Here is a 27,165-nt window from a genome sequence, read left to right on the forward strand (position 1 = left end):
TGATGTTTTCTGTTTACAACTGTTTAGAATTGTTTCATATTTTTGATTTTGTTTGTTTGTTAACTAAATATGTACATGTGAGAGATAAAACCTGCCCCAAATTGCATCTGAAAGCTCCCACACAAACATGTGATGAGGATAAAAGATTTTTTTCTTTCTTAGTGATTGCACTCTCATGATACAAGTGTTCATCTGTTACCTCCTCTCAATGAATATGATTAAAAACGTGTTTTCCACTCAACAACAATGAAGGTTTATTTCATGGAATAATTTTATTTTGAGATTGACCATGGTGAGAGACATCTGAAACCCCGTGTTTCATCCAGTAACCGTATGTGTCTCTCTCATAGCTCTGAAACAGATGTGCCAATCACAGTTTAAAATGATAACGCTCAGCTCAGCAAACTGAAAACTGTCCTTCATGTCTCAATGACGCCACTTTTGCTAAAAAGAAAAGAAAAGAAAGTTGGAACATGTGCTATCATGCGCCTTGATTCATACAAAAAGCAGGATTGCGAGTTATAACCGACCAGTCGTATGTGTGTAGAGGTCTGTAGAGTTATATCCTACACGGAAGCAGCCTCGTGTCGTTTTCAGGCGTTTTAATGAATGTAAACACGAGCGCTGCAGTATCACGTTGTGGCTACGAGGTGTCGTCTTTGATTCCTTGCACAGAGCTGCAGTGTTACAGTGATGTACACATGAATGCATCAATAACTATAACCTAATGTTATTGCCCTGTAAATTATTCTGAAATGACCTATTCTGTATCAGGTTATTCAGCACTATAAGGGTATATTGATGCTTATACTTTGATTTAACTTTGGTTGAAAGTTTCAATGCTTGACCTGTCTTTGTATTTCTTTCCCTTGTGGTTACTACTGCTCTTACTACAGTTTAAACATGTAAAGTCGGCCCTATCTACACATTCATTCATTCATTCATGAGCTGATGTGTGCTGTGCCTGAGGCAGGGTTTTTTTTCTGAGGGAGTAGTTGGCTCTCTCTCTTTCTCTGTGTGTGTGTGCGTGCACGGCTCGCGCGGGGGTTTGTGCGTGTATCTGTGTGTGTGTGTGTGTGTCGCTCCCAACAGCGGCCATATTGGAATGCTGGATGTGGAGAGGGGAAGCAGGAACAGGCGACGGGAGAGGGAGAAGGGGGGAGAGGCAGGAGCGAAAAAAAGACAGTAACTATAACTACCCCTAGCTCCACAACTGAAATAACGGACTATTCCCCCACTGGTAACGGCTTCTCCCGCCGGTAAAGACACCCCAAACCTCTCGGACGTCCCCTGGAACAAGTCAACGTGAGTGATATTGTGCTTTGGTGATTATTTCAGTTGCTAAAAGAAAGTATGGGATGCGGTTTGTTCAACGTCCCGTCTGGAGTCAACGTTAACTTTGCTGCTTTCATTTCACAGTTTTTAAACCATTCTCACTTGGTCATAATAAGGAAATGACTAATAAAGTAGCGTCGCTTTACGGCACCGTAACTAGGACGTAGTTTGGCTTTTTAGTAACTTGAAGCAGTTGAAAGTGACCGACTGCCACCAAACTCGTCGCTACATTCACGTGGAATTAATGTGGAGAAACGTTCACGTTAACTCCAATGTATGGCAGATATGTGCACCGGATTAACTGACACGTGGTTCTTATATTAAACTATATTAAATCTGTTTTAAGTGCATTTTTCTTCCCTGTACCAAGGACTTCCCTGTGCCCCCCCCCCCCCCCCCATCCCAAACAAACTGAACTCTTCCATTCTACCTTCATGGACCAGTTATGTTTCATTTATTCACGTAACGTGAGTTGCTTCTGAAGACTTCTATACACCTAACCAAGTGGCCAATGCACTTACAGCTACATAACGGTGTTAGTAAGATGTATGATAATGAAACTCATTGTGCTGATATTATTTGGCTAATCAGGTGCATTTCAGGTATGGGAAGATTCGTCCAGAACATGTAATCCTGCACTTCAGAGCTGAAATAATTTGTCACATTATTAATTGGTTTGTAATAATAATCTGCAACAATTTTGACAATAAATAGTTCCAGCTGGTCAGTCAAGTGAAATGCCAAATATGAACTGATTTACTGACTTCTCTCAGCTTAATGTTGTATATATTATATTTTTATAATATATATATTTTGAGTTTAATAGCTTTTGTTTTGTGGGCTGTTGCTCAGAGACGACAAGATATCAGCTTGGGTTCAAAGAGCTTGTGATGGCATTTTTCACATTAATCAATTATTAATTATTAATCAATTAATCAAATCCATGGAAAACACGTGTTTGGGCCTATGCTAATACAAACAACCCCAGATTGTTGGTGTAGTTATTCATATTCTCGAGAAAATTTGAGATCCCTAAAAATATATATCTAATCTCCGACATAACAAAATTGGTTGACGAGATATAAGATACTTGAAAATGTAATGTCCAAGTGAAACATCTCAGAAACATGCCGCTCTGTGTTCTGCATTTTCCCCAACTGTGAAAGAAAGCTGGAGCCTGATTTGCTTCTACTTCATATTCAAGATGCAAGAAAATGCTAATGAATTGCAGTATCCTCAGGCCACTGAGGCTTCAGACCTACAGTATACTAATAGGAGTGCGGTTCTGCACACTTATATTTGCAATTCAGTCGACAGGCTAAACCCAAAGCAGTATTTGTACACTGATGTGATCCATGACTGTTTGTGGAGGGAATGCAAAGTTTCTTCAAGGTCATGGTTTGAGTTATGGATGCATCGCAGTCCCAGTTTGGTACATTGTCGGTACAATGTAATCACATTGTGTTTACTGTTATGTTACAGTTGTTCACTGTTTTATTAAGGCTGTTGTTTACTGAAACAAGCACATTGAGGTGACAATAAACTGGGAAAATCATTTATTAATAGTTTATCTTAATATTCAAAATGCATAGCACAGAACGCTGCCAGATGTAAAGCAAAACCACCAAACTATTAATGTAAATGCATTGATTCTAAATTACTTTCACAAATCTGTATACAGGTCGGAGATGGTATTTCTTAATGAGCAAACAAGGTTCACACTGTTCATGAGCGTATCCATTTGATGAGTATTTATTTCCACTGCAGCAGCAGAAATAGATATGAACTTTGTCTGATTTGATTACGTTGAAATGCACCCCGTGCATGTTTGTTAGAGCGCTGTGGTAAACGACAACCACAGTCTACTAATTTCATCTTTTATCCGGAGTAGAAACATGTCATTACTCTGAGAAACAAGCACAAAGTCATATGTCACGTTTGCTTCAATCTGTGATATGCATCATCTCTGGGGAAATTCCTTCATTCGGAATTTCGTTTTTAGTGTTTTCCTATTTAAAAAAATGTTTAATGAAGGCTTTTGTGATTGATGTCAGTGAGTGTGTTGGAAGAACTCAATGCACTTCAGAGAGAGTAAATACTTACACCTTTCTGATACGACTCTTCCTTTGACTGGGCTGTAGCAGGCTAATCCAGGCATGGTAGTGGTGTGTGTGTGTGTTTGTGTGCGTGCGCATGTGTGTGTGTGAAAATTGCAAAGCAGTGCCAGAGGCCTGTATTTATAGAAGCACTTGACTACACTCAGAGACCTTACAGGAGCAGTCATTTACATGACAGATAACTCGGCTGTTTGTCGTCTGCTTTTTATTTTTCTTGCAAAGTTCAGCTCTGCTTTTCTACCAAGTTACTTTTTTATTCTTTGCAGTCATCTACTATATATTCTACTCAAGTGTGTTCTAACCCAAACGGGTGTGCAGACGAAGACAGAACCACTGAGAGAAAGACAAGAGGGCGACACTCACAAAGCCAAAAGTCTAGTATCTGTAGATGTGGTGTGACTCATAATGACTCCAACTAGTGATATTAGCACTCACTGCAGACACATGCTGTGTGTGTGTGTGTGTGTGTGTGTGTGTGTGGAGGTATCTCGTTCCTGAATACCATGATGTGTGTCCTTGATATTTGTATCATGAGTAATTCTTGGCACTAAGTTAAATTATTCGTCCCGGTGGTAAACGAACAACCCTCTTCTTGAGTTTGCAGTTTGAATATTTGCTCCCCCCCCCCCCCCCCCACACACACACACACTCACACACACTCAGAATTGGCTCTGTGGAGGTCTAAACTGTTTTCTCACATCTTGTGCATATTTATAAATCGTATTTCCAAACTCATCTAAGGACGAAAAAAAAAATCAGGAATAAACAGTTAAATCAAGCAAATGGGGAACTTTGTTTCCCACCAGTAACTTAATTTGTAACTGTGTGTGTGTTTGTGTGTGTGTGTGTACACGCACGCTCATGCAAGTGCTGGCTGTGATTGTATATGTCTTATAAATGTAGTATTCCCCTACATCCTCCCTCGTGGTTTCAGCTGTGAAGGAAAAGGAGTGTGTGTGTGTGTGTGTGTGTGTGTGTGTGTAGGTGTTTGGAGGCTAAATGAAGGTCCATTCCCCTCGCTTCTGGATTGGTTGCTTTCAGGAAGCAGCCCCCATAGCTCACCCCACACATCCACAGAGCACTTACTGTACATCCTCAAGCATGCTCGCTCCCCCGGGAGCTGAGAGGAAAACGCCTTCTTCCTCTCCGCAGCAGCAACACTGCTCAGACCTCTCTGGGTGTTTCTGTGTGTGTTGGTATGTTTGTGTGTACCTGTGTTCATGCTTGTTAATGTCGCTGTGCTGCGATAATGACCGTGTTCACCCAAGACGACGTGAGTGAACACACTGTCTTGGTTTGCCGGATGAACTTATCCCTGTTAACTTGTTTTTGTGATACGTGTGTGCACACTTGTGGTTGCATTTGTGTCAATTAAGGTGGGAAATGACAATAAGACAATAATACCGGTAATAACTTACCCCAAGGATTTTAATTGGGTCTGAAAAGGCATTTATTTGATTTTTGGAGTCGATATACGTAATGTGGTGTAGTAGTATAAGTAATAATGACATTGGACATACTTTTTGGAGAGTCTATGTAGCAGCTGGGAAACTCACCAGAGGCATTTTCCAAACATTTGATGGGGAATTCCCTAACTTTCCTTTACATGGTCAGCAATTTAAATTCTGCAGAATATTTCACACTAATGGGAAGATATAGAAATGTCCCAACAAACCGGATGCATCCCTAATTAGGGTCCTCGCGTAGAGGAACCTATTGTTTTTCAAAGGATTATTTTTCTCTCCAAACAAACGTCGACTGGTTATTTGTATAATCTGAAACTATATTATACCTCTTTAGGGATTGACTCCAAAACAGTAACTCAATGATAGTGTATGTGTGTGAGTAGTTGGATTAATTGCCATTGTATGTCAGTCTGTCCGAGCAGGTGGCCATGTGCTATACGGGATATCCTCTCTCCCGCAGTTGCTCTTAAAATATGCATGTGATGTTTAATAGAAGACAATAACAGGTTTTCAAATCGTTCAGTGTGTCGATGTGCGTAGACGGGCCACTGTGCAGCGAAGCATTCTGACTGTGCACTGAAATGTGCTACAATGGCAGGAAATGACATCGTAGTTAATGACTTTTCCCAACTTGGGTCCTGCACACACAAGGACACACACACACACACGCACACACACAGCTACCTTCGGTTATGCAGGTCAGTGGCGCAGCATGTCAACTATGATGAATGGAACCGGAGCACAGCGATTCCCTCTACAGCGTGTGTGTGCGTGTGTTTGTGTGTTTGTGCGCGCTCGCCTGCGCTCACTTCTTGACTCGACAAACTAATGACCGCTCTCTTGTTCTCCCTCAGTGTTCTCAAAGCGAAGCAGTGACTAAACTGTAGATGAGAGAAAACCACTTACAACCACAGATATTGTAAATAAGTTGCCCCTCACCCTCTGTGTGTGTGTGTGTGTGTGTGTGGGGGGGGGAGGGGGTTGTGATGTTTGAGTGGACAGTCGGTGTAATTACATCGCTGTGAGTCAGAGGGAGACAGAGAAAGAAGTAATTGTTGAGCTTTGTCATTTAGACACAGAGAAGAAAAGAGGTGGGAGGAGAAGAAAACTGGATGGAGAAAAGAGAGGGGAAAAACAAAAATAGAGAGATGAGTCAAAAATATATTGTCCCAAGATTTCTAAATGTATTAAAACAGTTTCATTGTACCTGTGTATAGAAAGTGTGTGAATCAGTCTCCTCTCGGATCATCGGGAGCCTCGGTGCTTTATTTTGGTCCCCGACTGTCGTCGTCCATTTGTTCAGCTGTCCATCAGTTTTGATTTCTCAGGATTTGTCCCAGACAACAAACGCACTTTGTTAAAAACTCAGAGCGAAGCATACAGTCTTTAAATGGAAAAACAGCCAGACTGGCTCTGTTCAGAGAACCAGCATAAAGCCTATTTACTAAACCGTTATATTGCATTTTTTTCTTTCCTACAAATATGACTTGACACTTAAACGTTGTGGTTTTACTGGCTGTACTATATTGTTGGCTGAGCCCAATAACTTCCCGAAGTAGATGTATTGTGTTAATTGCACATAATAAAACAAAAGCACCAACAATTCCAAATTGAATTAATGCAAAATGCTTATGCTTGTAAATGTTGAATCAAGTGTTGCACCTTTACAGCGGCTGATAATTTACTAACTGAATAAATAAAAACGTTGTCAGCTCAGTCATCAGGCCAGATGCTCTCTGCAATGTTCAAAGGCAAGACTATATATTAATGTATTGTTGGTTGTGTACTATTGCCATCTATTGCTGTTGCTGAGAGAGAGAGAGAGAGAGAGAGAGAGAGAGAGAAATGTCTGCTTGACCAATCATATGACCTCATCACTTCTCTAGATGTGTCCACACATACACACACACACACACACACACACACACACACACACACACACACACACACACACATACAAACTACAATCATAATAGAACAGAGGGAAACACACATCTCCACATGATCAGTAAAACACCTGGATACAAGTCATAGGTATGACATCACACCCACATTCACTAGTGTGCTCCAATAAACTAGTTTTGCTGAGGTCAGATATGGATAATGCCTCAGTGTGTGTGTGTGTGTGTGTGTGTGTGTGTGTGCCTGTGTAGTCACCAACTCTCTTGTAACAAAGGTTCATTGGAGAATAGTCTCAAGTCCTCTTGTTCTTCTCTCTGTCTCTCTTTAGTCTGCTTGAATGTTTTCCTGTTTTTTAAAGTATTTTAACATAAATGTCAGCCAATGCAAACACAAGACAACTGTCTGTTGTATCTGACGGGATAGTTTACGAACAGAATAGGTTCCAGCATTATGAAGTTTACCAGGTGCCAAACAAACGGTGGGCTTTCGGTTTGCCTGAGTTGTTGACTTTCCCAAAGTCACAGATGGACAATGAGCTGTTTTTGATGCTCAGGCAGACTAGAGAATCACATTAATCGTATATATATATATATGTATATATATATATATATATGTATGCATTGGGCCAGGAGCAGGGTTGCTCTCAGACGACGTCGCATGAACAAATGCTGTCCCGCTAGAGGGCGATGTTAACTCGTCCAGCTGGGACACGAGGGTCAGAGCTCAGATCCACCCTGTAACTGAGTCAGAGCTCGGGGTGTGTAACAGTGTGACATCTTGGCCTATAATCCAATGGCCCATTAATCTGCTTTACTCCGTTTGCTTGCTTGTTTATCAAATGACATCTCTGACACATTTTATATTTTAAACGGTGTCTTATATTGTCAACCAACATTGTTTGCCATCTTCATTCTTTAGAATCAGTTTCATGAGTCTCGGTATAAGTGAAACTTTTGGAAATACCCAACATTGTTTTAATACTTTCAGTCCGTGCTCTGATCAATATTATTAGTCTCGACAATGTGATGTACGAAATCAATCTGCTGCATGTTCGGCGCAAAATGAGCTTCAAACCACAAGTGACATTCTGTGACGAGGCTGTGAGTTGTAGAAACTACAGCAAAAAGTAAAATTGCTGCATCTGCCCAAGTTTGCAAAGGTCAGAAGGGATCACATCTCATATTCCTATAACTTATTTTAAGTGTTTTTAAACTTTAGTATTGACCTATTCTTTTGTCGTGATTTAAGGTTATAGGGTGAGTGAACTACTCCGTCTACAAGTATTATTTATTCGGTGGGTTTACTTCCCTATACATCCCTGCATGTGATTTGACTTCCGTCTAATTGTATTACATGTGCAGCCCTCAGCAAACAAAGTCAGTGGGACAATTCACTATTTTGTTGTTCTGAAGATTGATGATTTCTGTAGGACGACGTTGAGTTGAGAGTATTGCATTATGACTAATTGAGTAGCTCCGGGGGGGGGGGGGGGGGGGGGGGCATAATAGCCAAAGGGAACACCGCTCTCCCTCTTTCCCTCTCTTTCTCTTCTGTTATTCTCAGCTCTGTCTTTTCTCCCTCTATGACTAAGTCCTCCTCACTGTCTCTTTTTCCCCGTATTGCTTTCCTGTTCTCTGTTTTTTATGACTCCGTACTTCCCTGCTTCTCCCTTCTTTTCATGAAGTTGTTGCATCATGTCTTTCTCTGTCTCTCCCTCCTCTCGAGTCCTGTACATCTGGCTCCCTCTCTCCCCCTCCATCCCTCTCCTGGGAGACAAAGACACCCCCTCCTCCTCCTTCCTCCTTTTTCTCTCTTGCATCTCCCTCCCCCTTTCAGTCAAGCGTTCTACTCTCTCTCTCTTTGCCTCCCTCCTCCCTCCCCTTCTCTTCTCCCACTCATGCCGCTGTGCATCTGAGTGTCAGTGTACTACTAGTAGTAGTAGAGGGAGGAGGAGGAGGAGGCGGTAAGATTAAGCTGACATTAGCCTTCGTTACTGAGTTAGCTGAGTAGCACACTTCAACAGCAGCCCAAAGACCCCCAAGCCGGGGGTTTGGGCTTTTCACAATTGAGCTGCTGTCAGGGCGGGATTACTGTCCTCTCTTCTGTTCTCTTTGGGGCTTTACATGGAAGGACTATACCATGGTAAGATTTAAACAGACATACTTTGGTGTGAATGTGTGGTTGCATGTGTGCACACTGCACTCCTCTGTGCAATGATGTACAGGATGTGTGTTAGAACATTTATGAACACCTTTGTGCTGTTGTTTTGTTTCATTTTGTCGTCCCTTAAATCAGAATGATTGAGTTTGTGTGTGTGTGTGTGTGTGTGTGTGTGTGTGTGTGTCAGAAGGGTTTAGTTCTGGTGTGGTTGTTCATTTTGGTTTCTTACTGTCTGACTTACAGTGCAGATGGAGAAGTGTGGATGTTGAGTGCAGTTTTATGGTTGTGATGGTGATGATGATGATGATGATGATAAAGAGAAGGTGGAGGAAGTGATGTAAAAAAAGAATTGTAGAAACAAGATTGTTATTAAGTAGTTTTGCAGTCGTTACAATTACGATGATATCGATATTGAGGAAGAGGAGGAGGAAGAGTTTAAAACTATTTGTCAATTGGACATTTTGATTACTGATTAATTTTCATAAATGTATTATTTATATACAAACATGTTTGGCTTCAGAATCTCAAATGTATTAGTTTTTTTATTTCTCTGTAATTAATATATTTGTGTATTAGGCATTTTTTGATGTTGGACTGTTGGTCAAACAAGACAAGACATGTAAGATGTTAACTTGGGTTCATTAAAATTGAGGCTTTCTCTTCCTATTATTCTCTGACATTTTATAGACCAACTGGTTGAGTAGTTTAGGTAATATAGTGCAGATACAACAATAATGAAGGTTAGCGACTTTCAGCCCTAACGGAAACCATCCCAGGATTTATCTGAACATTATCTAACTACTGTTCAGCTCTCCATCTGGCAGCCGTATGAGGGACGATTGTGTTTGTGTTTTAGAATAAGAGGAGATGTAAGTGTTGGTTTGACTGCATGTAGGAGGCTTCCACTTGAAGTGTACATGTGCAGTGAAGAGGCGTGTGTGTGTGTGTGGGGGGGGAAGCAGTGTGTGTGAGATGATATGTGTGTCAAATTAGTGGGTTGTGTTTGAATACACCTGTGCATCCATATGTAGAGTGTTGCACACATGGCTGCGTGTGTAGGTGTTGGTGTGTATCTCAGTGTGATCCGTGTGTATTGGCGTGTGTGTAAATGTTGGAGTTAAGTAATACTCCCCCTGAGGTGTTTTGTTTCTAGGTTAGATCATTTATATTTCAGTGTGTTTTAATATTTCGATCTTGGTTCATAATTGATGGAATTTGCTAAACAAGAAGCATAGCCACACACACACACACACACACACACACACACACACACACACACACACACACACACACACACACACACACAGATAAAAATGCAGACATGGTCAAAATCTTCTATCCCCATATCATTAATTTGATATAAGAATATGTGTTAATTCATATGTATCACAATATGAGTATCATTTGTCATTTAAGTAAGTGGACTTTGTGGTAGATAATATGAGGCTGAAGTGTTCCTTAAATGTTTACAGCAATGCTTCAAGTGAGTGGGAAGACTCTCAAACCGGCGCACACACACTTCACGTGACTCGCACAACAGATTTTAAAGCACACACAAACAACATTCCTCAACGCAAGAATCGGGTCACCATAGATTTCATTGCTTCTTCAATTCCAACGGTTATGAAACTATAACTCCCAGCTGGCCTGGGAGCGCCTCGGGATCCCCCAGAGTGACTGGAACGTCAGGGTCATCCCGCTGGGTCTGCTGGGTCTGCTGGGTCTGCTCGGTCTGCTGCCCCCGCGACCCGACCCCGGATTGAGCGGATGAAAATGGATGGATGGATGAAACTGTAACTTATATAACTGCAGTTGCTCGGTTAATCACGATAACCGTAATTGCAATAGTAATAGTTTATATCATAAAAGATAAATACTTGGCATTTTTGTCTTGATACACAATACCGTTATAATATACTGTATTGATTTATTATATATATATATATATATATATATATATGAGCATGAGCATAGAGCTAAGTCAGTTCTGATTTGCCTTCATCAGCCAACCAGGATTGGGTATTCATTTCTTTGGCTGGTAAATCAGTTCCCTAATGTTTGCTCTCTTACAAAATTAAAGAAAAATAACATTTCTAATGTTCCATTTGATTTCCTTCTTACTCAAACATGTTTTCAATTCACATCAGACCCACGCCAAAAACTGCTCGTTATAAAATGATCTGTTTCTGGTATAATTTGAAAAGGAAATACATTTAGAGCTTTACACTATTATCTCACAAGCTCATTCGTCCTAAATCTGTTGTCATGAATTATCCATGGTGTAAGCGTTACGCTCCAGTTGGCCTGTGAGCGTTATCACTGCACCTGCACGATGCACACTTGAGTGAATGTGTGTCTGTGTCACTGGGTGTGCGCTTTTGCAGATAAATGCGTTCACGTGACCTTATTATGTTGCAAGCGTGTAGGATTTATCTGGAGTATGCATCATCTGTGTGTGTGTGTGTTTGTGTGTGCGCAATTTTCTATGGTGTTGCTCAATATTGATCTGAATGTGAAAATTATTTTAAAAAGGCGCAAGCGCTAAATTGAGTCATGAAAAATACGGGATTTTTTTTTCTTATCCATAATACGGAATTATCAAAGACATTATGTGTCACTTTCAAAATCAAAACTCCGATAAACAGTGTGTGTGTGATTCTATGAACGTGTATGTCGTGTGGCAGGAGTGATTGGCGCCTGAGGCGTTACGTTGCTGCGTCGTAAAGACTTCACGCTCCAGTAACGCCCCATTGTCCATTGGGTCACACACACACACACACACACACACACACAGCTCAGCTTTAACCATTAGACACAGAGCATGGAGGCAGAACAGCTGACTGCTCGCATCAGGTTAATTCAGTTGATTTTTGTGTTTTAATTTGTTGTGGGAAAAGAACATCTGCTGCTGTTCCTCCCCGTCACTTTGATCTTTCGCTTGTTGCTTTGAGCTGCACACAGTTTTGTAAGCAACTGTTCATTTTTTGGCAGTATTTTTCTTTCCCTCCTCCGCAATAGCTCGTATAGGTCACACACCCATAGTCGGATAGTTGGAGTTACTGAGGTCATTATTCCTGGTGAACCTTCAACAGCACACAGTGTGATGTGTGTGAGTATTTCTCCATAGATCTGACAAATACATACTCACTCTCCTCCTGTGTGTCTGGGTCTTGAGGACAGCTTGAAGAGCAGGTGTTTTGGGTCGCCTGTCAGTCCACAGGCCAAGCGTGTGTGTGTGTGTGTGTGTGTGTGACTCGTGGACCTCTTTGATGTCTGCCATGGAGGCTGTTAGACTGGTATGTAATTAGCACCATGCTAGCACTCCTGCAGGATATGCTGTAAAGAGAAAAAACACATAGCGAGCTAAAGTTAAAAAGTTTAAAAAAACACTGTATCACTAATAATAATACACAAAGTGTTTTGACTAATTATTTGCAGAAAGACAGCAATGTCTTCAGGCGCTGGCTAACGTTGTTTCTCAGACACGAGAAACGCCTCCTCTGGTTTTTAGTCTAGACTGTAAGATGTCCGGCCACAGATCAGTTCACCTACATTGAACGCCTCAAAGAGAGAGACGGGGGTGCACGGTATCGACTGAAGATGTCATTATAGACACTCCGGATCTGTTTACACACACATCATGAGTAGCCTTTCTGTTATTTCCGTTTGGGATGTGGCTTTTCTTACTGTCTTATTACATCATTTTTGTTGACAACCCCTGCTGCCATTTCACGCTGTGTGTGTGCGTGTCCGTGCATGTGTGTGTGTGTCTGTCAATGTATGTGTATGTTTTTGTTAATTGTCATCAACTCTCGTAAAAAAGGAGCGTGTGTGTGTGTGTGTGTGTGTGTGTGTGTGTGTGCGTGCTCACCCAGTATTTGTCTGTTTGTCAAGGTCTCTAGACACCGGAGCACTTCTCCTCCTGACCTCTCGCACGGCCGTATCACGGCTCTAACTGGCTGCGATACGTCTGGGTGTCAAGTTCTCAAAATGCTTTTCCTGGGCTTCCTGTGGAAGTTCGGGAGCTGTCGTATGGATTTAGCGTCGTGCACCGAGCTACTCGATACAGTTTGTTTTTATTTCACCAGGTACGTCTCCACGGATGTACGCTGCAACTTTAAAGAGTGCAATCACGTCATTTTGGAGTTTGTCCAGAAAGTGAGTTTGTGGTCAGTTCGTAAGCTGCGGCACATGAAACCATGAACGTTTACCAGTTAGCTTCATCATTTCTCTAGTGGGAGTCAATCATGTAATAATGGGATATATAGATTTATATTTTTAATGAATCAATATCCTGTTGAAAGGTTGACAGGACATTGATTGAAGCCATGCAGCAGTCACTGGGTTCCCTCTGCAATTCACATCCAGTAACTGATCTGAGATCACCTGCTGTGGAACTTATTACACTTCAGCTATATTTTTTGTTCTGACCTGATGATCGCTTTATTGAATTGGCCCATAATTAAACAAACCAGCTAACTCCTTGTTATGTCTGTGTTTGTCTTTCAGATATTTCGAGGATTGCCGACTACACAGGTGAGTCGCCTCACGTGTTCTGTGCCCTCCTGGTGAAGCTGATGGTCACTCAGCCTCGTCTGCTCATTCAGAGCGTGAGGCCACCACATGAGGAGGATTAGTGTGAAACTCCATGAAATGATCTTGGGAATAGTTTGAGGAATCAATCTTAACTCCGGGTTCGTACGATCATGGAGAACCTGGAAAAGTCATGGAATTAAAAAATGGTTATTTACAGGCATGGAAAAGTCCTTGCAAAAAAATTTAATCCCAAAAGTTTTGGAAAACTCATGAAAATGTGTTATGTTCGTATGTTCATTTACACAGTTTGATTAAAATAATATACATTTATATACATATTTATTCTTTTAATCAAACTATTGTCTCTCATTCATTTGGTTTTACACGGAGATTTCATATAATGTTTGGTCATGGACATTTGGTTTAAAGTCATGTGTGTATGAACCCTGTTAACACGCTGACTACTTACTAGTCTGTTCTGTTCCTGGAGCTTTCAACCATGTCTTTATCAGCAAATTAAAGTTGGCTCAGTTGTCATCATGTGACCTTAGTTTCAAGTTCCCTGGGATGACGGCTGAGCCCACTTTAAATCCGGGTGCGAATACCATGAGATACTAACCATGAGATGAATTCTCCAGAAGTGGAAAAGAGTAGAAAGTGGACCCTGAGTTAAGTTTAAACAAATCTTTTTATCAAGATGATAAACAGTTTCATTTTAGTCTTATTTAATTACCTGGATGGGATTACAGTGTAATTATGAATCATATAATTATGAAGCAAGTCTCATGATTATATGATTCCTCCATCCTCCATACTTTAGTATATTGAGGAGAAATCTAATCAAATACAACTTTTCAGCTCAAATAAAAAACAAACAGTGTTTTGAATTTGTCTGAACATGCTTTGACCTAAAGCCCTCCATAAACCACTCAAGAGGAAGGACACTTACATTCACTGTAGAAAAGGAGCAAAGTGTCAACATTGCAGGGAAGCTTATAGATTGCATATGTGTTTTTGTTTGTTTGTGCGAAGATACACTAATTGCACGTATTTATGTGAGTCATATTGTGTGTGTGTGTCTTTAAGACTATTAAGCACGAGAGAAAACAGACACAGAGTGGGCATATCTATCTGTGTGTGGGTGTGTTGGTCTAATTACTGCAGGCGGGTGAGGGAGTGTGAACATTGTATTAGTAGGACTGTGTGACTAATCCTCACACTGTAGTTACCAGAGACTAAGTAGTCCATGGTTAACTCCCAATAACCTGAGGGTATATAGTTATTCTCATTTTGTATTTGAATACTGAAATATAATAAGCAGGGAGGCATGCGTGTGTCATCACACATTGAAGAAAGGCCTCGCTGGCCACTGGATGAATTAAGTTGCCAGTGTTTTGCAATTCCCAATTGTTTTCAGCTGTGAGGAATAACGAGAATAACAATGGAATTGTCTGTCCAGAAACAAAGTTGTGCGGGATGTTTCAAGGGTAATTTCAGTGTGTACCGGTGGTTTTCACGTTTAACTGTTAGTAGCAACGATCACCTAACCCAGAAATGTTTTTTTGTTATTTCGTATAATGTGAAACCAGTACATCAAGATATAGCACACCATATATACAGTAAAACATAAATACACAGAAGGAAAACAACAACATCAAGGCCCTGCAAACATTCTTGACACATCCATATGTGCTGCTTGTTTAAAAATATATATGTGGCAGCAAATAATGTCAAAATACATTTGACAATGTGAAGTGTGTGCTTTAACCCTTGTGTTGCCTTCGGGTCATTTTGACCCGATTCAATATTTAACCCTCCTGTCGCCTTCGGGTCAATTTGACCCGATTCAATGTTTAATGTCGGTGTTCTTTCGGGAGTCAACAAACAAACATAAAGTACCTCACACTTAAACTTGGAAAACAATATTAATTCTAATAATTTTCTGGAGATTTTAATAGCTGGGGTCATATTGACCTCAAGGGTAAAATATGTTAGTAAATATAAAGGTAACAGGAGGGTTAAACATTGAATCGGGTCATATTGACCCGAAGGCGACAGGAGGGTGAAACATTGAATCGGGTCAAATTGACCCGAAGGCAACACAAGGGTTAAGAACAATTCACCTTAGGTACGACCTCATTACCATACTACAAATTGATAGGGGGACGTCTGAGTAAAGAGACAGGAAGGTATGAAACATGTTTTATTGTTCCATGTTGTTATAGCAGCAAAAGAGTCATCAAGTAGAATAGCAGAAACACTGTCTTCTTTTATGAGTCAAAGACAATTGTAATTGAAATAGCCTTTGAAATGTACCTTTGAGGCTTGGGTGGAAACACATTAATTGGTCTCTAATAACACATCAGGACACATCAAAGTAGCTATTACGGTTCTGAGGTTTACCTGCATCTTTGAATTTGTATTTGCATGTGTAGTGGGAGTTGTGTTTCCCTCCCCGGCTAAAACAATGACGTGTTCATAAACACAAAGCGAGATAAAGAGAGAGAATTTGGTACAGTCCCAAAAGAGCGCTTCCCATTCTGCCGACATCCGGCCCTCCGACAAAAAGACTTTCAATGGTCCACACACACACACACACACACACACACACGCGCATGCACGCCCACCCTACTAAAACCCCCTGCACACACCAGATTTTCATAACAAAGGCCAATGCCTGAGATGGAGCACAGATTATAGGAAACACACACACACACACACAAGGTACCATTCCAACGTGACATTGCTGTGTACGTTTGTATGTGTGTGTGCTCAGTATCTCATTGAGGTCGGTCCCGTTCTCCCGTTTATATGTTGGGCCATGTGTCCATTTGAGTAATGGAGGCTGGCATCTGGTCAGCAGCAACACTCGCAACGATAGGTGCCACTCGCTCGCAGGGTCGCGGAGGCACGTTGCCTTGGAGATGAGCCTTCAGGGCAGCACCCCGAGCACTGTGAGCGCGAGAGGGAGTACACCCCCCCCCCCCCAAAGTACTGGGGGGGGGGGGGGGTCGAGTGACTTTGAATGTGCAGGATGAAGTGTGATTGATGGAGAGACCGTGTGGTGTTTGGAAGTGGATTGGTTGGCATGTTGCTAACAGCTGCTGGTTCACATGCTGGGAACAGCCAGGGCAGCGGCTGTGTTGGCAAACATTATATGTTCTTCCTTTTTCTACCTTGAGTTTTTGGGAAACATTTTCCTCTTGATTTATTTATTTTTCATCCATAATATTTTCTTACGAAGTCGTGTGTGTGATCTAAGTTGAAACCGCCGGAAGGAGTCGAGTTCAGGGTCTGGTGGCAGTTTGCCTTTGGATTTAACCATGCTCATTATGAAACAGTGCAGAATGAAATATTCAGCGATAAATTACTTCAAGAGGAGTCCATACAAAGTGGAAGATGATTCATATCTGAAACGTTCTTGATTACTGTTTCAGTCCAGATTTTCTTTGCAAATGTGTGTTTCTGTTTCGCTTCTATCTTCAGGGAGTGAAATACTTTATATGTGATCGGTGGTACTTGTAGCAATATTGGTACAACATAAGGGCTGATCTGAGGTCAGCTTCATAAACAGAAGTGGGAGGTTTCTTTCATTAAATACAAGCACAATTAGCATATTAATAGTTTCTAGCTCCTCCTGCTCCTCCAGCAGCGTTCTCTCTCTCTCTCAATCTCTCTCATTCCAACTCAACTTGGGTTCAGTGCTGCTGCCCTGTCCTCTTTTCATCCTCAATTCATCCTGAAACAATCACTGCATTTCTCTCCCTCTCTCCCTCTCTCTCTCTCTTTGTCCCGCTGTTCTGTTTACTTTATTTTTTTACAGACTCACTCTTCTCTCTCACTTATTTTTCCAAGAGAAGAGGATACCTTTCTGTTTGTTTATCACAGAGCACAGTATTTGTCTCTCCTTCCCTGCGACCGCTAACTAACTGCCAGCGGATCAACACGGTACACGTTGGATTTGCCTCTGCACTTCTCACCATCCCAGGGACTCCACTGAGTGACATAACCCAAATCCTCTACCGAGCAGCGGACGCCTGACTCTTTCACGGCAACTGCGTAACTATGGAGTGCAGGCATGGAGCAGAAATTGGGCAAAAAAAGAAACAGTGAAATGTCATCGGAGAGGGGCAACTGACGGGCTGAAAAGACGTTGTGGATGAAGCTAACTTTTTATCTTTGGGGAACATTCTTGGCTTGTGCAACTGTAGATAACAAAACAGGATTAAGTGTTTTTTTAAAGCCTTGTTGTCACACTTTATACAAAGTGTAAACGGACCAGAAAATTGAGATCTACCTCTCCGGAAGTAACTGTTGGCTAACGAAGCTGTCTACTAAAGTGGGAGACAAAGATTTCTGCCTTGGAGACGGAGTGTGTGTCTGTGTTGTTTTGCTTGGGTTATGTGAGTGTGTTCTTGCAGTTGTGTCAGGACCTTGGTGTGTGTGTTTATTTATGTAGCTTCTGTACAAGAGAAGTTCAGTGTGTGTGTGTGTGTGTGTGAGAGATGCGAGGCTGTGAGACCGCTCGCTGTCTCTCTGTCCTCGGTGCAGACAGACACAGGAATGGACAGACATGTGTTTCCATGGCAATGAGCGGCTGTAGTCCCTTCCCCATGTGTTGGGACAAAGGTATGAATGACATCTCCTTCACACACACACACACACACACACACATGTATATACACACAGACAGACAAACAGGCAGACAAAATACACAATCAAAAGTAGCAATCCCCTCCACAGTGACATCTGACTCCATGGGAACTGACTTGGTGTACAGCCAGAGCTACCGTTGCTTGGCATCCGTAATGAGTGAGTGTGTGTGGCAGAAGAGAAAGAGGTATGTTCAGGCGCTGAAAGCTATAAGAGTGAATTTAAAAGTCTTTACTCTTTGTAATCGAAAAGAGGTACATATTTATTTCACTGTGATATATCCCTCAACAACTCGACAGTCTCTCCTCTGAGGTGTGTGTGTGTGTGTGTGTGTTTCAGCCAATGCACTCTCCGTCTCTTCCTCTCAGCTGTAATTACCTGCTAGAACATATCAATTTTCCTTTAATAGAGGAGAGAGGAGGAGAAGCACAGGACTAAAGGGACGCAGAAAAAGAGAGTGAAAGAGATCTCACCATCTTTTTCTACAGTGCCATGATGACAACAGCACACACAACCACGCACACAGAAACACGTCTCGTACAGTCAGACATACAGACACAGGGGAGGTAGTTCTTGTCGGGCATTACCAGATGAAGTTGCCATAAAAATGCAGGAAGTGTGTCAATGTCACAACTTCTTCTTCAGGAGAAACGTCCGCCTGAGGGGCATCGTCTCTGTGTCAAAGGCACAGGGGGTTACATAGTGACCATTGACCTTGACTGAACCTCTCTCTCTCCCTTTTATTTCTCTCTCTGGTATTTCATTGTTCGGTGTTTTTCATATTTTTTCCCCCAAAATGTTGCCAAAGAATGTCATATCCCAAACAGACATTTGAGCACAGCGTTTAGTTGTTAGTCCAAAACATTACGAGTGCTTCCGCTTGTAACCGACAGCAGAGAAAAGAAGGAAACGTGTCGTCCATTATTATTACCAAGAACTGAAACAATTAGTTGGTTCATTGATTAGTAGATTGACAGAAATATAATTGGCAACTATTATTATAATAGATGACATTATTATAACAGATGGCATTCGTCATTGTTCAAACAAAAGCGGAAAACATTCTCCAATTTCAGCTTCTCAAATTTGCTTCTTTTCTAGTTTTATGTCAACATAAACTGAATACCTCTGGGCTTTTACTGTTTGTTGCACATATCAAGCAAAGTGAAGATGGCTCGTTGTGCATTAGGATATATATAGTGATCACAGGATGAATCAATAGGAAAATCAGAAGATTCATCTGTGATGCAAATGTTAGTTACAGCCGTCGTCTTGGCATATGAGTAATTTTTTTGAGCATCCGATGATAAACACAACCGTAACCACGCTGCGTGCAGTATGTGAGGCAGGAGTGAATGATTGCTTCGTATGAAAATTTAAAGTAGTTTATTTTTGTTTGGCTCATTTCACTAATGTCTGATTTGCTCTCTTCTCCTGCCCAGAATATGACAGACACCTAGCGGTGTCAGCAGGGAAAACCATGGCGACGGCCTACCTGGACCCCAACCTGAACCATACCCTCCTGGGAGGCGCCAAATCACGACTAAGCACGGGGGTGTCGGACCGAACCATGGCTGGCTCCGTGGACAGGGTTCTGAAGGTCTTCCATCACTTTGAGACCAACACTGAACACAGCTGCTGGTCCTCCAACATCAGATATGGAGATGCAACGGATATCAAAGTAAGAAGAGACGCACACCTGTATGTCCCACCACATACTGAATGTATATTTGGTGAGAATTCACTCACAACAACAAATGAGCTCGAGGAAAAACCTGGAAATTACTAGTCAGAGATGTTCATCCTCCAGGATATTTCAATCTGAAACAAAGTCTTTTCAACCCTAAAAATATACAATATCCCCAGCCTTATTCTATATATTTAAAAAGAAAGAACATTGCTCATTTGGTGACGCTGTATGTAGCAGTTTACCTCCAGCAGTAGTTTTAAAGGTGGATTCCGGCTGTCGTCCTCAGCTCAAGGTTTTAGCCATCTGCTCTGATAAGGGATTCTCAGCACAATGAGAATAGTTTATTAGCAAATATACATAACCTCAGAGCCCACTCTATGTGTGTACGTGTCTGTTTACTTCGCGGTCTGCTTTTAGATCGACTCCCATGATGCAGGAACTACGTAGCTCTGCTCAAACTTTAGTGGTCGTACAGGATACGTCTCCAAATCTCCTCTCCTTGCATCTTCTCTCTCTCTCCTTCAGTATCTAGGTCAGAGCCCGTAGCGTTGCCAACACACATGGTTGTGTGAGCATTATCCTGCATGTGTGTATGATGTCTGTCAACTTGTTTGGGTGGGAAGGTCATGTTGAATCACTTGAATGCACCAACACACACGCAGACTCATGCCCTCACTGACCTGATACAAAAAGCCAGACGTAAACATGAGCAGTCGGCACACAGAGGTATGACCGACTGACTTTATGGACGAGCTAACTGTTTTTGTCCACAGGGCATCTTTGTTTTGTTTAGCAATCACTGCACTGATATACATGTGTTGATCCACCACATTTAAAAGGGACAGTACTTTGTAATTTCCTTTCATAATATCAGTGTTCAACCTATAAATGCATTTTGTATTAAAGTCTTTGTAACTGTGCAGGAGAAGACGGTAGAAAAAAAGCTCCTCACATAAAATTGATACTCTTCGTTTTCCAGGGAATAATCCAGAAGATTCTTGACATCCACAAAGTGCGCTGGACGTCTTGTTTCGGCCTGCGTCTCAGCAACAGCCAATCCAGAGACCAGGTGCACTGGCTCCACCCCGATATGGGCGTGTCCCACGTCAGAGAAAAATATGACCAGGCACGAGCAAGTGAGGAGTGGAGGTGAGAGAAGCGTGTATCTTGCTGAACAACGTTATTTGGTAAATTGTCATTGTGCTAATGTAACATAAAAAAATGGTATGCCGAAGCCTGTTCATTGTCACAGCTTCAGGCTGCAAACAAAGCACATGCTTTACTCAGAGCTGTTGCTTTGCTGAGATCTGATGGGATTTACAGACATAATTGTTGTAAAAGTTGTTTCAGACCAGATTTTGCTCTGTGAAGTGTGTTGACAGGAAATGATTTGGGAATGGGTGTGAAGCATAAACTGTGGGTGTTGGTGTGGCTCGTGGACTAAAAACAGCACATAGTTGTAAATAATATTATATTAAGCGTCTTATCAGCTAAGCAGTGTCCCTCTTCCTTCTCTGCCGCTTTTATTATTACATCATGTAAAAGATGTTGTGGTGGTCGATGAACATGTGACTAAACTTTGCACAAAGTGGAAAAAGCGGGGTACAGGCTCATAGAAAAGAATGTGCAGCAAAATGTGGTGTTACAACACTTTGATTAGCAGCTAGCAGGCAAACACCAAAGATAGGATATGATAAAGATGTAAATGTTTTCATCAAGTCAAAAAGTATTTGTATTCATTGAGATGCCAAAGATGAAACGTCGTCCAGCTTGACAGGAGATTCTGTGGCAGGCACATGCAGGTCCTTGAGGGAAGAAGATTCGGGAAAAGCTGTTAGGTTACACTTTATAACCTAGACAATAATAATCGAGACAGTTGTTAGTTGTTCAGCCTAGTAAACTAAGTCAAAGTCACTGTCTCCTCACACAGCTGAAGCCTCAGCAGGCTGCCTTATTGTACAACATCAAAAATGGTACGACCCATCTGTTGTGTGTGTGTGATATAGTGTGGTCGACTTGGTTTGGCAGTTTGGATGTTAATGCACGGGGATATATTACGTTTATTGTGGTGGCCTCGGTGCTCATGCTATTGTGAGGGAGAGCCCTTTGCTCCGTGGCCATAAAAAGAGAGAGAACCAGATGCCTGCTCACTAAGTCAACGCTCTCCGTCTCTGTCCGTCTCTCCTCCTCTGATCGTGCACTCAGTCTTCTGATTTGCATTCTTGCATATCAATCTTTTACTCTCCTCCTTCTGTCTTATCCTCTCCCGACTCCTTCTCTCTTCTTCTCCTGTTCATCACAGTATAAAATCACGTCTTATCTATAATTGATTGTATCTTATGACTCGATATCCTCCCTCCTTTCCTTTCCTCTGCTCTGCTATCCACTTGGTTCTGAAACGCACTTGTTCTAATGTTTTATCACAAAGAAGACGTCTCAAACAATCACCGTGTCCCAGCAGTTTTCCCAGTAGACACAAAAGCTGCAAGTTGTTGTTTTTCAAGTTAGAAAATGTTTATTGTTGCCTCTCTGCGCAACACGCTCACTCTCCCTTCTTCTTGTCCACTCTAGGTATGAGTTAAGGATCCGGTATCTTCCAAAGGGCTTTGTGCAGCAGTTCACAGAAGACAAACCTACACTCAACTACTTCTACCAACAGGTGCACACACACACACACACACACACAGATGCACCCAGGCACACAAACATATTTAATTTTCTGCCAGCAGCTAACTAGCAGCTGAGACATATGGCATGTAGGACTGTGTGTGGGAAATCTAGGTCACGAGGACAGTGCGTATATGTGTGTGTGATGTATAGATGGCTTGACATCTGTTGTTTGTAGAAATAAATGTGCTGATGAACATATCTTTGTGTATGTGTGTCTCCCAGGTGAAGAATGACTACATGATAGAAATTGGGGAACAGGTGGAACAAGATGTTGCTCTAAAACTGGGTTGTCTAGAAATCAGGTCGGACGTGGTTCTCTTTTGCGCATGATTAACTCAAAGCTACCATGTACTACAACCGTATAGTTCTCTATGTGTGATGTCTATTGTCTTTTTTACAACAAAAGCAAGAGTTTGCTCCCATCAAAGATGAAATATTAGTTAGAAACAATCACTAACTCTTTAACTATCAGTTAAAGCAATATCCTTGACGTTTACAATAGTTTTCTTTACTCGATGAGTTGTTTTTGTGTGAAACTCTTCATGTCTGCCTCTCAGCCCCACTCATCATTCTTGCCAACATGTGTCAGTGTTTATTATTTAAAGAAACACCAACTTCTTTGACTAAAAAACCTTCACTTGTAATTCTGATGGAGGCCACAAGCCCAAATATGTTGGTCTAACTACAAATGTCGGTTAAGTTTTGACCTCTTATGTTTGAAAGCTGAATAGTTTTTGGACACATTTGACAAATTGCGTGTCTGCAGTTAATGTGTTTGACCTTATTCTTTCTCTGTGTCCCGCTGGTTTCAATTCCAGGAGGTTTTTCAAAGAGATGAGAGGAAACGCCCTGGACAAGAAATCCAACTATGAACTACTGGAGTAAGTATTTTCTTCCTGAGCTAAATTCTGTGGCAGCTCACAAACCTTCTGGTTCATCACATCCTTCCTCTGAATGGAAATGTGTGTTATAACCCGGCCAAAATAACCGAATAACAACACAGTGACTGTTTTGGAAGTGGAAAACAATAGAAATCATTTCATTAAGAATTTGAGAAGTACACAAAAGTCTGTAAACATTTAAACATCAGTTTTCAATTTCACTGCTTTTTCATTGAGCGGTTCAGAGAAAGTCTGAAGTGTAGCTGCATTTATATTTGTTACCTCCGTGTTTATTCACCTTTGTCATGTTTCGATACACCTGAGCCGTCAGCATCTCTCCGTGAGATGGATGTTGATGAACATTAACAAACTTAACGAGGCTTGGCTCTAACATGATCAGACTGTAATGAGCTCCCCTCTCCCAATGAAGTCTTTCTTTCTGTCCATCAGCCTAACGAGTCCTCCAATTAACTGAGAAGAATGCCCTCGGTCTTTCCACCAATATCTCTTTGTCTCTCTTCTCCGTCCTCTCAGTCCTTCTCTGGCTGTCTCTCGTCTCTCAACCTTAATTCTTGTCTGCTCTTCTCCTGTGTTGTAGCCATCTTTGTTTCTTTTTCTCTGTCTCCCTCGCTGCCTCTCTTTTGATTGGAAAAAGATGTTGTGTCGTGCATAGTTTAAACCAATAAGAGATCAAGAGGGAAAGTACCATCAGGGCTCTGGATGCACCAAGCTGACAGCGGGCCATCTGGGCTCTTGTTAATTGTCTTTGGTTGATCTTAGCTTACACATTTCGAGTAGTGTCTGTTATTTCGCCCATTTAATTTGCAAGTTGTGTCACCTCTGCTGTTTATTCCTGTGCTCTTTTAAGACTAAAAGACAACATTTGATTTTCTGGGTCCATCATGTCCAAATCCTTGCCTTATTGAGTTTCCATGAAAGAACTTTCTTTTTTGCATGTTCACTCTGAAGGTTACGCTAACAATTAATTTAAATGAGTTAATTTGACGTGCACCTAATTGATCACGTCTTTATTTCACTCATAATTTGTTCCAATTACATAGTTATTTCCAGGAAACCTCTCAGACCGTATCAGGAATTTATTAGGAAATAACAGACCCAAATGTTTGCTTCATGAGCAACGTTTTGAATCAGTGGGCATTCATCAGTCGTGCTTGTTCTTTGAGGGAGTCTTGGTGTGTCATCTTTCAGAGACGTTTATTTTCAGCATGTTTTATCCTGGACAGCCCCAAGTGAAGTAGGAGTATTTCCACATGTGTTTGTCATAGAGTATAATTTAAGCTGAGGCAAGTCTGACATTTTGGACAACCACAGGGAAGCACTTTCTTTCCCTGATTTACGACTATATATAATAATAATTGACTGATATTCGACCTATGTTGGAGAAATAGGATGATGTAAGCTCTCAGCCTTTGCCCTACTTTCTCTCCTCCTTCCTCTGTGCTTAGTAGGGATGCACCGATCTGATCGGCGCCGATCCATATCGGCCGATATTCCCATTATCGGTTTTGATCGGCGTTCTCAAAACGGCCGATCAGATGACGTAACATCTGCGAGAACTATCAGACGTTTCAATCGCCGCGCACCGCAACGGAGACGATGCGCCCGGCGAGGGCCGCAGAGTGAGAGGTCCACGAGGGGATCCTCACCACCGAGCGGCGTCCCCGTCCCCCGAGTTGAATCACTGGGTCGACTCAGCCGACTCTCACATGTCTGCCCCTAGAGACTGATGCTCACGGTAAACACATTCCATCGGGAGCACGCGAGGGTTTTGATAAAGTTAGCGGAAGGATTTAAGTGACAACATCCGGTTTTGCAAAGTTAGCGGAAAGAACCACGTGAAACAACATCCGTTTATCAAAATAAGATGTCGACAAATCATACACTAGCATATAAAAGTAAACAATGAACTGATTTTGTATCTTTATAGATCGTTTCTGACATTTAGCTTAAATTATGCTAACATTAAAACATTTTTACTGGACCAAGGAAGAGTTTATAAAAATAAGTCTGACTTTTGTATGTTAAAAAAAGTCCTGTAAATAGATTTCCCCAAGAGTTCCAGGAAATGAATAATGCAGATGTGTTCCATACATATCTGAAATCCCCTACAATCGCAATCAAACAATTTTAATGTATCAATTAGGACATTTTTCAAAGTAAAAGTCCTAAATGTTTAAAGAAATCGGTAATTTCTTTAATGTTTGAGTTGCTTTATATATGTATTTCCTCATAGTCCTAGGCAATAATGCTACACAATAAATAGAATGCTTCAATCGACACCGTGATCGGTGATTGATATTATCGGATCGGCAGATACTGATTTCAGTGATCGGTGATCGGCACCAAAAACCTGATCGGTGCATCTCTAGTGCTTAGCCTTCTCTCCAGAGGACTTTGAATCATTAGTTAGCTTCCTGTTTTAGCTTCGCACATCTTTCTTTTTCTTTGTGGTCTCCCTCTTTGTACTTCTCCCTGCCTCTCTCTCTTGCTCTCTCTCTCTCTCTTTCTACCCTCTCTGTTTTTCCTCAGCCCTGTGTCTTAGGAAAAGATGAGTCGTGCTCCATATTGTCATGGCTTTCTGTTTTCTGTTTCTTGTCTTCAGTTGCCGGTCCTGTGTAACAGTATCTATCTGTAGCTATTATAATTTCTCTGCAGAGGAAAAAAATCAAGCTCCTGAGATCAGATAAAGACCAAAGTGTTTTTCAATTACCATTCCTCAGTGTAATTACAGCATAGTAATCATTCTGCTCTCTTCCTCTCCTCTCTCTCTTTCTAGGAAAGACGTGGGGTTGAGGCGCTTTTTCCCAAAGGACCTGTTGGACACAGTCAAGGTGAGAAGAATAAGTTTTGAATATACACTACCGTTCAAAAGTTTGGGGTCATCCAGACAATTTCGTGTCTTCCATGAAAACTCACTTTTATTTATCAAATGAATTGAAAATTGAATAGAAAATATAGTCAAGACATTGACAAGGTTAGAAATAATGATTAATATTTGAAGTATTAATTTTGTTCTTCAAACTTCAAGCTCAAAGGAAGGCCAGTTGTATAGCTTATATCACCAGCATAACTGTTTTCAGCTGTGCTAACATAATTGCACAAGGGTTTTCTAATCAGATATTAGTCTTCTAAGGCGATTAGCAAACACAATGTACCATTAGAACACTGGAGTGATAGTTGATGGAAATGGGCCTCTCTACACCTATGGAGATATTTCATTAGAAACCAGACGTTTCCACCTAGAATAGTCATTTACCACTAGGGATGGGAATCGAGAACCGGTTCTGTTTTAGAACCGGTTCCCAGTGAACCGATTGTTTGGGATCGTCAGCCAAATTCTTTAACGGTTCTGCTAACGGTCCTCTGTGGCGTTGCGCATGCGCAAACTTTTTTAGTTTCTTCTTCAGACTGCAGCAAACATGGCAACTAGGCAGAGGCGTTCTGAAGTTTGCCTCTATTTCACACGACAAAATGTGCTAGTGTGAGGTGAGAGTGTGCTCACCTGTGTGCGGCATTACGGCTGAGCGCACACATTTAAGGGAGCGGAGCAGTGCGTGCGCTCTGATCGCTCTTTTAATGAAGTATCGATACTAAAAATATGCTAAATCACATCGTGTTTAACGTACGGGTACTTTGTTAGTATCGCTACACCGTGCAGCGTGACAGCAGCAGATGTAGCGGACTAACATTCAAGCTAACCTAACTTCCCAAACGCTGTGGACATCTGAACGCTG

The 27,165-nt window shown here is 41.6% G+C and overlaps 1 protein-coding gene across 14 annotated transcripts in view; it reads left to right on the forward strand.

Moving 5' to 3' along the window:
• The first annotated feature begins 1,180 nt into the window (after positions 1-1,180).
• Positions 1,181-27,165, forward strand: part of ptk2aa (protein tyrosine kinase 2aa) — a 61,537-nt gene continuing 35,552 nt past the window's right edge. For 7 of the 14 annotated variants that reach the window (XM_056417080.1, XM_056417458.1, XM_056417614.1 and 4 more), the window contains exons 1-8: positions 8,800-8,962; positions 13,490-13,516; positions 19,612-19,850; positions 20,839-21,008; positions 22,431-22,518; positions 22,752-22,831; positions 23,348-23,410; positions 26,208-26,262. In XM_056417080.1, coding sequence (XP_056273055.1) covers positions 8,944-8,962; positions 13,490-13,516; positions 19,612-19,850; positions 20,839-21,008; positions 22,431-22,518; positions 22,752-22,831; positions 23,348-23,410; positions 26,208-26,262 — 741 coding nt within the window. In that variant the 5' untranslated portion in view covers positions 8,800-8,943. Of the gene's footprint in view, positions 1,306-8,798; positions 8,963-13,489; positions 13,517-19,611; positions 19,851-20,838; positions 21,009-22,430; positions 22,519-22,751; positions 22,832-23,347; positions 23,411-26,207; positions 26,263-27,165 lie in introns of those variants that run through there. The other 7 variants (XM_056416997.1, XM_056417155.1, XM_056417236.1 and 4 more) reach the window with 4 other exon arrangements.

The sequence above is a fragment of the Pseudoliparis swirei genome, chromosome 1, assembly GCF_029220125.1.
Source record: "Pseudoliparis swirei isolate HS2019 ecotype Mariana Trench chromosome 1, NWPU_hadal_v1, whole genome shotgun sequence".
In the NCBI taxonomy this organism is placed as follows: Eukaryota; Metazoa; Chordata; class Actinopteri; order Perciformes; family Liparidae; genus Pseudoliparis; species Pseudoliparis swirei.